The 12,486-nt window shown below is 43.8% G+C and overlaps 1 protein-coding gene across 1 annotated transcript in view; it reads right to left on the bottom strand.

The window, feature by feature from the left end:
* Positions 1-7,194: 7,194 nt before the first annotated feature.
* LOC120943401 (kinesin-like protein KIF19) overlaps positions 7,195-12,486 on the bottom strand; it is a 76,123-nt gene continuing 70,831 nt past the window's right edge. The window contains exons 18-19 of the mRNA XM_040356681.1: positions 11,982-12,204; positions 7,195-7,574 (exon numbers count right to left, since the gene is read on the bottom strand). Coding sequence (XP_040212615.1) covers positions 7,471-7,574; positions 11,982-12,204 — 327 coding nt within the window. The 3' untranslated portion in view covers positions 7,195-7,470. The remainder of the gene's footprint in view (positions 7,575-11,981; positions 12,205-12,486) is intronic.

The following is a 12,486-nucleotide window of genomic DNA, read 5'->3' on the forward strand; positions in this document are numbered from 1 at the left end:
GCGGGGCCTTATACATCAGCTGATTGCGAGAGGCACCGCCGCCATCTTTGTTGTGGTTGCTGAGGGTAGCGGCTCATCATCAGATACTTCTCCTGTCCTGATAAAAGGAGATGCTGGAGGCATCATCACAACTCCCTCATTTGGAATAAAGTTCCTCGTTCCTCCTTATTTGTCCCTCATGTTGGTCTGATCTATATAGTTGTATATAAAATGCTCTATTTATCTTCCAAAACGTGTTTCCCAGTGCTACATTTCTAAATTGCTGCATTTGTGAACGTCAAAAGCCAATAGAAAGCAATAATACCAGTAAAAAAAATCACTTGTGGGTTTAACTAATCTTTATTTTTTGTATAATTCTCCTCTAATTACTTAAAGAGGGGGTTCACCCTATAAATTTTTTTTTTTCTTCTAGCATAAAACTAGGCATAGTAGCGCGAGCTACAGTATGCCTTTATTTATTTATTTTGCCCCGTACTCACTGTGTAATCCTATAGTGAAGATTCCGACTCCCCGCGGGGAATGGGCGTTCCTATCCAGAGGGAAGATGATTGACGGCCGGCTCTGGCGCGTCGCGCTTCTCCGGAAATAGCCGAAATAGGACTTGGCTCTTCACGGCGCCTGCGCATAGTCTGTGCGCAGGCGCCGTGAAGAGCCGAGACCTACTCCGGCTATCTTCGGGGAGTGTGACGTGCCAGAGCCGGCCGTCAATCATCTTCCCTCTGGATAGGAACGCCCATTCCCCGCGGGGAGTCGGAATCTTCACTATAGGATTGCACAGTGAGTACGGGGCAAAATAAATAAATAAAGGCATACTGTAGCTCGCGCTACTATGCTTAATTTAATGCTAGAATGTTGTTATTGTGGGTGAACCACCGCTTTAAAAACGGCCTACCGCAGATATACTGCTGCGGCAGGGGCGACTCTGTTGCGCGAAATGACGATTGGCCAGAAGGGGAGCCAATCAGCGGGTCAGACGGACGCAATGTCTGCCGGTGTTCTAAAAAAATCCTGGACTTATAAAAAGTCTTGAACACGCCACGAAACAGCTGTTTGTGGTGCTTTACCAAGCATTCGCGACTATACCGCTGTTTTTTTTTGCGCATGCAATTTTCGGGTCCAGAAAAATTATAGACCCGAGCGGGTGGGCGGAGCATAGATTTTTTTAAACTCGTCATCACCGCGTCCAGCCCCACCCCTAGGCTGTTCTTTCTACTAACCCGCACCGAAGGAAATTGGGAGGGGGAAATAGAGCGGTGCTTGGAGAGGGGGGTGGGCCCCAGACATAGCACTGTGTGCGGCCTGCCCCCCTCTCCAAGCACTGCTCTATCTTTCCCTCGGTACAGGTTAGTAGAAAGAACAGCCTGGGGGCGGAGCTGGACGCGGTGCTGCTGCTGCTGATAAGTTTAAACAAATCGCCGCTCCGCCCACCCGCTCGGGTCTATAATTTTTCTGGACCTGAAAATTGCATCTGCACATGCGTGATAAAACAGAAGTGAAGTCGCACACGTGTGGTAAAGCCCCACAAGCAGCCATTTTGTGACGTAGCCGCACTGGAAGTGACGCAGTTGAGGAATTTAATGAGTTAAGATTTTTTTTATTACATCGGGACCCGGCGATCATTCCCCAGAGAGGCAAAACGGCGTTCTGACAGGGGAAAACAGTGATCTTGTGTTCCCGCTAAGAAGAAATACTGATCTCTGTGTTCCCCCAGTCAGTCCATCCCCCACACAGTTAGCAAGCACCTCCTAAGGACACACTTAACCCTTTGATTACCCCTGGTGTTAACTCCTTCCCTGCCAGTGACATTAGTACAGTAACAGTGAATTATTTTAGCACTGATCACTGTAATAACGTCACTGGTCCCCAAAAAAGTGTCAGTTAGGTGTGCGATCTGTCCGCCGCAATGTCGCAGTCCTGCTAAAAATACGTACACTGTACGCCTACAAGGGGATTAGAAGCAAAATCCAGCAGGAGCTACAGAGTATAAAACAGAAGCGAGGCGCCTCTAATGCCCTGTACACACGATCGGTTCATCCAATGAAAACGGTCTGATGGATTTTTTCATCAGATATCCGATGAAGCTGGACTTTCATCAGTCTTCCATCAGTTAAAAAAAAAACGATCATGTCAGAACGCGGTGAGGTAAAACACAACGAACGTCTGAGAAAAATGAAGTTCAATGCTTCCGAGCATGCGTCGACTTGATTCTGAGCATGCATGGATTTTTAACCGATGGACGTGCCCACAGACGATCGTTTTTTTAGCCATCAGATAATCTTAAAACAAGTTCCTAGTTTTTTCACCGATGGATAAAAATCAGATGGGACCCACACACGATCGGTTCATCTGATGAAAACGGTCCATCAGACCGTTTTCATCAGACGAACCGAATGTGTGTACGCGGCATTAGTGCAGCAATATGGTTACATTTAATGAAGGTACAACAATTAGCAACTCACATGGTTGATGAATAAAGGAGTCACATCCAAGTATGCAGGCATCCGGGGTAAAGCAATCCACATAGACCATCCCCCGCACCACCGACTCTTACCGCTGTCTGTAGTCTGTAATCGTGACCGAGAAGACTACCCTGCAGTAGAGCGATCTGAAAGTGAGGCTTGAAAAGCTTCTGGAGCGCAGCATGGAAGGGATGACGTCGATGGCAGTGAGGAGATCTGTCTATGTGGACAGCTTTACCCCGGATGCCTGCATACTTAGATATGCCTCTTTTAATCATCAACCATGTGAGTTGCTAATTGTTGTACCTTCATTAAATGTAACCATATTGCTACACTTAGAGACGCCTCTTTTCTCTTTTATACTCAGTTGTGACATGACGCTACTTGTATATCAAGACATCACTTGTATACTTGCAAAACGCTCTCAAACCAAGGTTTTACTGTAAATCCTTTATTGTTAGCAGACTTCTGAAATCTGGATACAAATTATTGACCAGATGGTAGAAGAGTCCCTGCGAGAGGCCCCTTCTTTCTTTCCTGGCAACCCTAAATTAAAAAAAAGAAGCCCCAGTACACAACCTTTAGGCCGCGTACACACGGTCGAACATGTCCGCTGGAAACTGGTCCGATGGTTAGTACACCTAATCGGACATGTCCGCTGGTTATGACGTGTAACCAGCGTCCCGAAATCCCGTGCATGCGTCGAATTGATTTAACGCATGCGTGGAAGCATTGCACTTCCCTGTTTGAGAACGTTGGTGTCTTCTACGTCACCGTGTTCTCTGTCCGCTGGGATTTTGGTCTGATGATGTGTACACACATCAGACCAAAAGCTCCCAGGAGACATGTCCGATGAAAACGGTCTGCGGACCGTTTTCATCAGACATGTCTCCTCGTGTGTACGGGGCCTAAGATTCCGCCATGCCTGAAATGGTTCCCACATATCTCCCTAGTATGTGTGATTGAATAATTCCTATAATATACACAATCAGTCTGCGCTAACTACTGCCCAGCCAAAACCTAAATTGATGAAGTAGCCCCTGTTTAGGACAAAGGGGGCTACATTGATATTAAATAGGTATTGTTTTAAGGTTAAAGCTAAAGCAGGCCAGCATACCTCCCAACTGTCCCTGATTTGGAACAGTCCCTCTATCCTCCCCATTTGTCCCCGATTTTGGTCTGATCTATATAGTTGTACATAAAATGCACTTTTTATCTTTCAAAAAGTGTTTCCCAGTGCTAAACCTTTCATCCAAATTCTAATTTGCTGCATTTGTAAATTTACAATATAAAAGGAATAGTATAAACTTTTTTAGACTTTGCCTACACACTTGCACTTTAATTTTAAACGGATCACAGGATACAATTTCACTGAAATAGAAGCACACAATTAACACGTAAATACTTGTTGGAAAAGACCATATAGATTATACTCCTTACCCTGTTGTTCAGGGATAAGCGACCCAAATAGTGGATCACCTTTTAGGTGATAGTTGTAAAAATATACCCTCCATGCTTGCCTAATCACCCCAGCTAGAGAGATCCACTGTGGAGGATCACTCTTCAGGGATGGGCAGCACCATTGACCCTACACTCTTATATTTTAAAAATAAAGGAATAGTAGTAGAAAAAAAAAAAAAAAAACTTGCTTTTTTTGTACGATTCACCTTTGTTTAGGGGGGCGTGACAGGTGGGTGTGTCCTATGCCTACATACTTCTGCTAGTAGGTGTTCCTCGTTCCCATCTCAAAAAGTTGGGAGGTATGGGTCGGGCCAAAATGTATACATGTTTTTGAAGATTGCAGCAAAGGCTTGGAAATGTCCGGTATTTTTGGATGTCTGTGTCCCCATTGTAGATATTCCCACTTCCTGACCCAGTGTCACACTGACACAGAGATTGGACATATGGAAAAAAAAATAAAAAATCCCCAGCATTGGTACATACAGCATTGAAAATCTTGGCAATACAAGAGGAAGTAGGCACTGGAGCTTCTGCCAAAGGGTCTTCCAGAAAAGCGCATGTGAAAATGGCAATCAATGCTAAACGAGATTTTATGAGCACTTTGTGTCTCGGATGCTTTTGGCTTTTTTTTATAGCAGATTGAATACAGCTTGAAAAACCAGTGTTCTCTTCTCCTTTTATTGCTCGATGACAGTTGTCATTTGATGAAGGGTGTGATCAGGGATTAGGATGCAGCACTAAAAATGGCTGACTCAGAGCTTCGTGTGGCAGCAGGAACATTTTTCGTTATCCTTTGCGTGATACGATATTCTGAGCTGGCAGCATATCTTCTCTAAATTGAACAATGAATATCAGGATTTTCTACGCTGTCTCCACTCAACCAAAAAAAAAAGTTTTTAACCTGCTTGTGTATCTGCTGAAGAAAGTTCTCCTTGTGTGTCATGCTGGGGACAGGAAGTAAGGTCAAATATCCCAGTGGGGACACAAACAGCAATAATAACCCAAGAGTACAGCATCACGAGCAAGGCTTAGGTCCCTCAAGCATGCTGGCTACTTTTAAATCTTTAGAAAATTGTTCTGGTTTTACAAAGCCCTTGGGGTTGATTTAGACCTCATGTACACTGCAGCTGGTAAACAAACATTTAGGAGCAGTTGGGCGCTTTTTTCAGCATGGGTATACGTACACTCAGGCGTTTATAGTGGTTTAGAAGCAGTTGAGGTTAAAATAATTTTTTTGAAAGCAAAAATGTGCGTTTAGGATGGTAGTTCAGGGACATTTGAAATGGCAAATGCTTGTAACAGCATGTAAATACGTCTAAACGCTGTAACTCGCGTTTATCAGTGTTTTTGTTTATAGGCGTTTTCAATGGGGAATCATTTCTGACCATTTACAATGTTTAAAAACAGACTTTCTAGAGCCCTTGTATATTTTGGGCTGCAAGGGAGAGAGAGAGGAAGAGTGAGGCCCCGTACACACGACCAGTTTCCTCGGCAGAATTCAGCTTCCGACCGAGTTTCTGGCTGAATTCTGCCGAGAAACCCGGCCGTGTGTACAATTTCGCCGAGGAAGCCGACGAGGAGCTCGACGAGGAAATAGAGAACATGTTCTCTATTTCCTCGTTGTTCTATGGGAGCTCTCGGCCCGCCGAGCTCCTCGGCGGCTTCAGGGCTGAACTGGCCGAGGAACTCGATGTGTTTGGCACGTCGAGTTCCTCGGCCGTGTGTACGGGGCCTGAGAGATGGGAGGGGGGAGAGAGAGAGATGGGGACAAAGAGAGAATGGGAGAGGGGGAGGGAGAGAGAGGCGGAGAGAGAGAGAGATGGCGAGAGAGAGATGGGGACAAAGGGGAAGAGAGAGAGAGAGAGGAAAAGAAAGAAAGAGGGGGAGAGAGAGAGAGAGAGAGAGGGGGAGAGAGAGAGGGGGAGAGAGAGAGGGAAAGAGAGAGAGAGAGAGAGAGAAAGAGAGAGGGGAGAGAGAGGGAGGGGGAGAGAGGGGGGAGAGAGAGAAAGAGAGAGGGGAGAGAGGGAGGGGGAGAGAAAGAGAGGGAGGGAGAGAGGGAGGGGGAGAGAGAGAAAGCCATGAAAGTCATTCATGACAGGTTGTTTACATTGTGATCATATTGACCAATCATATTGATCACATGATACTCAGTTACTGGGTATCGGTAACAGTGATCCACTGTCACAGGAGGGTCGCGCTCCTATATATACGTGACTAAGCCTGAATTTGCTGACCCACCGCAGTATATCTGCAGAAGTGGGGCAGCAAGTGGTTAAAGGATTCCCTCCCTCTTCTAGTCTGAAAACTGCTCTTTAGTGGAGTACAGGAGGCTAAAAATAAAGTGATAATAAACACTTACATAAGCCCACTGAGGTGACTATCCTCAGGTGATACGCAGTGATGAATTAAATCCTCCTACATAAGCTGTACTTGTTTATCATTCTACAGCCTTCTTTTCTCCAGAACCATTCAAAATATACAGATCAAGGGCTATTTCTTAGCTTCCAGGAGGCAGGGGACGAGGATCTGATGGCACAGAGCTGAGTGTAATATGAGACCCAAGTGAAGGGAATGGACACACCCCCATCTACACAGTCTCATAGGGAAACATGTGCAGCTGAGGCTGTCAATCACCTTCTCTGCGCTGGAGGAGGGGTGGTCTGTCTCCCAGGATTTCTTGGTGTTGGTGTGAACTGTTTAGAAGTGACAGCTGAGGAAGGAGAGTGCAGGCAGGAGTCACACTAAGACCCCTTTCACACTGAGGATTTTTTCAGGCGGTTTAGCTCTAAAAATAGCGCCTAAATACCACCTGAAATGATCCTGCCCTGTAGTCTCAATGTGAAAGCTCGAGGGTATGCCCTGACGGGACCGCTCCAAAAGTCCTGCCAGCAGCATCTTTGGAGCGGTGTGAGCAGTGTGTTTACCGCTCCTTCCCATTGAAAACAATGGGACACCGTGGTAATACCGCCTGCAATGCGCCTCTGCAGAGGGGCATTGCCAGCTGTATTAACCCTTTTTCGGCCGCTAGCGGGGGTTAAAACCGCACCGCTAGCGGCCGAATACCGCCGCAATTCCGCGGCAATTCCGACGGTATAGCGCCGCTAAACATAGCGGCGCTATACCGTCAGGGCACCTCCCGCCCCAGAGTGAAAGGGGCCTAAGTGCTATGAGACAAGTACTCACTGTATGAGGATATGCTTTCTTCATTTTTCATTTCAGAGGTTTACAACCACTTTAGATAGAAAAATCTGTTATATATACTAGTAGCATTTGAAGACAAATATAAAATTATTTTTAATAAGTACATAAATGCTTTTGTTTGTGTTTTTTTAATCTCGCTTTAGCTTTAAAGAATACATTGCCAAACTTTTTTCTTTTTTTTTTCTTTTTTAATAAAACAAGGAATAGATTACTTCTGAATGTCTACAGAGTATGTTTAATATAAGAACAAAAGCAACTTCAAATTGAAAGTATAGAATGAAACAACATGTTGTTTTAATTTCTTCTTCTTCTTCATATTCTTCCAGGCTCTTGCTGCAGCGAGCGCACATTATCTCTTGTTATCCCGTGTCTTTTTATAAGTCGGTTGAGGCCTGTGTTTGATATTTTGAGGCAATATCAATGTTTTTGTGCTGGCTGGAATTTCTTCTGGATCTAAAGAACAGAAGATCAGACACGTTAACATACAATCCGGTATTATGGGATGCCTGTTATTTGTATTTTGACTGAGCAAAATGACCATGACTTTGATTGAATATTGTGTCAACTTTAAGGGAGTGATAGGATGGGTGCCGAGAGAATCAATGTTTCAGGATTTTCTATAATATGGTTTTAGGAATTCATATTAAACAGATATCATAGTAAACGTGAAAAAGAAAGGCACCTACTGTATACTGAGGACAAGCAGTGGGTGTATTGGGACTTAGTTTGCTAAATACAAACTCATTTATTAACCAAACTTGTCCTTGTGTATGAGTGCTTCTTTCATGTTACTTTATTTAGAGCCAGGGTGGATTTGATTTAAATCAAGTCTATTTAAATCACGATTTAAATCACTAGTAAAAAGGCTTGATTTAAATCATAATTTTTAAAGAGCAACTGTCAACTCTGTACCGTAGCGGCTCCTTCTCTGACCCGCTGTTGACTCACCGACAGTTCCATTCACTTTAATGAGATGGCTGGTTATGTGGCAGTGACACAACAAGGTGAGGAATGTGGCGGCAGCAGGTGAGTGGATGCCCGCTAACAGGCGCTGCCATGATGGATCTGAAGTGACAGGTGCTCCTTAAAAGGACTTATTCTTGCAGGTAGTTAGAATCTTTTAATATTTGCAAACAAAATGAAGGTTTCCTATTTAGAATAGTAAGCTGTCAGGTTAGTAAAACAGCAATATCAGAACCCATTTAATTATACAGTTTGTAGTAGACAAAAAGGGTTGACAGTGCTCAGAAACTAAGCTGAAATTGGTGGGTAATGGCTGCAATGAACCACATGTAAACTCGAAAAAGGCTGCTGGCAATTTATTCCAAAGATTAAAACAGGCTGTAAGGCTGGCTCAGGCACTGATGGATCACTAGAACCGATCTGGACAATCAACCAAGGGACACCAACCATGCAAAGCCACAAGGACATGCCAGCTGGAGTGTGTGGTGTGTAGAGCTGGACCCGCCGGCAAGGGAAGATGGTGTCACTGACACTGGCGATGTAGATCGAGCCAAGCAGCTGACTGTGTCCAGGGGAAAACTCAGTGATGAGCATCGTAGGAAGGGGGCGTCACCAAAGACAAGCTGGGACTGAGGTGTCGGAAAAGGAACCAACTGTGGCCAACATGGAGCCGTGACTACCGGTTTTGCAAGCTTGCATGCTTTGTCAAGTCACTGGAAAACGGCTAACAGAGGCAATATAACCCCATAGTAGGGGCAGGGCTAGGCAAAGAGTGAATGAAGGTCTGAACTAATTGATCAACCAGGCACTGATTGATCAAAAGAAGAGGAGAGACCCCAATTAATAGAAAAATAAAGCACCTAAGGTGTTGACAATTGAAGAGCCATTAATCAATTATTGCAGATAGATATTGGTACCTAAATGGAATTTTGAGTGTACAGATCTGTGCACACAGGCAGAGCATGTAAGTAAAAGTAAGGAAAATAGGTGTATAGGTACTGCAACCTTCCCACATAAAAGCTCCTCCATATGCTCAGACCTTGAGGCTGCTGACACCGCCAATGTACCAGAGTAGGGATGGTCGGCACTCAGGGTGACATCAAGAATGGTATTCATTTATTGAGTACATGTACACAGCTGTAAAACATCCTACGCGTTTCGGACATTAGTGCTTAGTCATGGCTTATGACTAAGGACTAACGTCTGAAACGAATAGGCTGTTTTACAGCTGTGTACATGTACCTCAATAAAGAAATACCATTTGGATGTCATCCTGAGTGCTGACCATCCCTTTCCTTACTATATAAGTAAAAGTACTCCGGCATTGCAAAATTCAAAGAACTCATTTTAAATTGTGTAAGCTTTGGGGTGGCTGGGGGTTATCACAGTGTGGTACAACCCTATATGTGTTTATGATGGGTTGAGCAGAATGACTGGGTGTAGTTCTGTTTTCTATGCACATTGTCAGTATATGTGAACAATGCTTACAGTATAAATTGGGAACTAATTCGCTGGAATGTGATTTAAATTTGTATTGTTTTTTGAATTTCAATAAAAAAAAAAAAAATTGTGTAAGCTTTAACATGATATCACTTTTATAGCCAATTTGTATTTTAAATATTAGCTTTAATAAAAATAACAGTTGGTGATATTAATATAAAGGTCATTGTTTGAGCACTTTGTGCTATGGGGTGACAACATTCTGCCCCGGTCTCCAACATTCTTCTGCCTGTAAATCACCTGGTCACATACTATCCCAAAGGAAACTATAAACTTCTGCCTACAAACTCAATGGCAATCTCTTGTTATTCAGTTTGTCAGCGGTATTCTCTATACTTTCCCTATCACAGACAAAGCACATTGTCAATATGGCTGCTGAGACCCCACTCTTGTACAGTGAAGAGGTTGACTTATTCAAATACCTCCTTACTGGCTCTTCCTATGCCCCGTACACACGATCGAAATTTCCGTTGGGATAAACTCAGACGGATTTTTCGGACAGAATTCCGTTCAAGCTGTCTTGCATACACACTGTCGCACCAAATTCCGACCGTCAAGAAAGCGGTGACGTACAACACTACGACGAGCCGAGAAAAATTAAGTTCAATGCTTCCGAGCATGCGTCAACTTGATTCCGAGCACAGACGATCGGAATTTGCAATATAATCTTTTTTCATCGGAAAAAAAGAGAACATGTTCTCTTTCCAAGTCCGTCGGAATTTCGGTTGGAAAAAATCCGATGGGGCACACACACGGTCGGACTATCCGATGAAAGAAATCCGTCTGACTTTTTTCATCGGAAATTCCGATCGTGTGTACAAGGCATAATCCAGTTGATCTAAATTTAATTCTACTTTAGCTCGTTTTTTTTTCATGGTCCCATGACATGTTTGGTAGACAGTTCATTTGTCTGACTTACTGTATGCCATAATTATCGCTTCATGGTTCACCAACAGCTGGTGCTATCTTTTTCCTAATCCTTATGAATCAAACTTTAATGAGTAATCCCTTAAACTCCCCAATTCAAAGCTATATAGTATTATGCCAGCTTGTCTACCCTTGTCTTTGTTTCTTTTCAGATACAAAGGAAAGGAAAGTAACCATAGTATTCCTAGAATTGTATTGGAAGTTTTTGTGTTGACTGATATAATAGACCCGAAGGCACATCCACCACAAAGGCAAATGTATTTTTGTTTCAGTCTAAGCCATTAAATAGCTCCTGTTCTACTAATACCTAATTCATTATTCATCATCTCAATGGATTACTTGAATTCACATATACTCATATGGAATATTGGATTTTTACTGTATATTGTATGCCAGGGGCCAGGCCACCAAACTAATCAGCACTAAATGGCATTTGTTACCTGTTTTGTTCTAATATACCTTTTAGGGAATTAAATCTCTGGGTCGGACGTCATTTGCTTAGACGTTAACGTAAATGGCGTCCAGCGCCATTCACGGACGACTTACGCAAACGACGTCATTTTCAAATTTCGACGCGGGAACGACGCCCATACTTAACATTGGCTAGTCCACCTAGAGGGCAGCCTTAGTTTTACGCGGCGCATCTCGACGTAAACAACGTAAAGTTAGAGCGACGGGTAACGCGGACGTTCGGGAATTGCCGTAAGTAGTCATTTGCATATTCTACGCCGACCGCAATGGAATCGCCACCTAGCGGCCGGCCTAGAATTGCATCCTAAGATCCGACGGTGTAATTCAATTACACCTGTCGGATCTTAGGGCTATCTATGCGGAAATGATTCTCTGAATCAGCCGCATAGATACGACAAGCGTATCTCAGAGATACGACGGCGTATCAGGAGATATGCCGTCGTATCTCTGCTGTGAATCTGGCCCTCTGTTGGGAATATACAGTATATGTCCATTCCAAATTGTAAATATGTCCCATATTGCACTAGAGACATCATAGACACACAAAATGGTGCAAAGCATTGTCTCTGTTATAAATAACGATGGGAAACCAAACATCTATCACAAGAAAAGGAAGAGAGCGGAAATCTTCCAACGGGGGCACCTGATCTGGGAGAAGAAAGCTTCCAACGGGGGCACCTGATCTGGGAGAGGAAATCTTCCAACGGGGGCACCTGATCTGGGAGAAGAAAGCTTCCAACGGGGGCACCTGATCTGGTGATAGCTGTCAAAGAGTGGTTTCTCCCTCACTTTGGAGAGATTTTTTCTGATTTCCTGTTGGGTTTGTGAGACAGGAAACTATAGGAAATCTCCCAAACAAAACAGCTTAATAAAACCATTCCCTACTGTATTTAAAAAAAAAAAATTGGGGGGGTTTTATGGCATTATGAGACTTTACAAAGTGACCCACCCAACCAACCCATTAACATTCATGACTTCTCTGAAACAAGCAGTACATACCTGATTTAGCTGCACAGACCAGCTTTGGCTGAGTCCCTGATGTAATAGTGCATGGATAATTCTTGTTCAGTTTCGGCCTGACAATTGTTTTATAGTTAAAGGCAGTCTTTACTTTAGTTGTGCTGTGAGCTGATTTCCCATGACATATAGTATGTGGTGATTTGGAATGCAGAAGTTTATCAAGGTGTATTCTATGAGAGTTGCACTGCTCTGATTTACAAAGCTGAAAGAAAGTTTAACAAGTTAAAATTGTAATAACATTTTTTTTTATATATTTTACCAGTACATCGCCTAATCAAGCAGTGCAACATGTACATGTACTTTTTCTTTTTTTTAAGTGTATTTTTGTGCGTGTACTCGAGAGAGGAGCCGGACTGCAGGAGTTGGGAGTAGGCAGGCCTCCCCCAGAGGCAATCTGCCACCTTTCTCCATGCCCCGGGTGGCAATGGCGGGTGTGTGAGGGGGTCCTCCCACACAGCCCGCCCTACCTGCTCCGCTTTGAAGC

Source organism: Rana temporaria, chromosome 6 (genome assembly GCF_905171775.1).
Source record: "Rana temporaria chromosome 6, aRanTem1.1, whole genome shotgun sequence".
Lineage (NCBI taxonomy): Eukaryota > Metazoa > Chordata > Amphibia > Anura > Ranidae > Rana > Rana temporaria.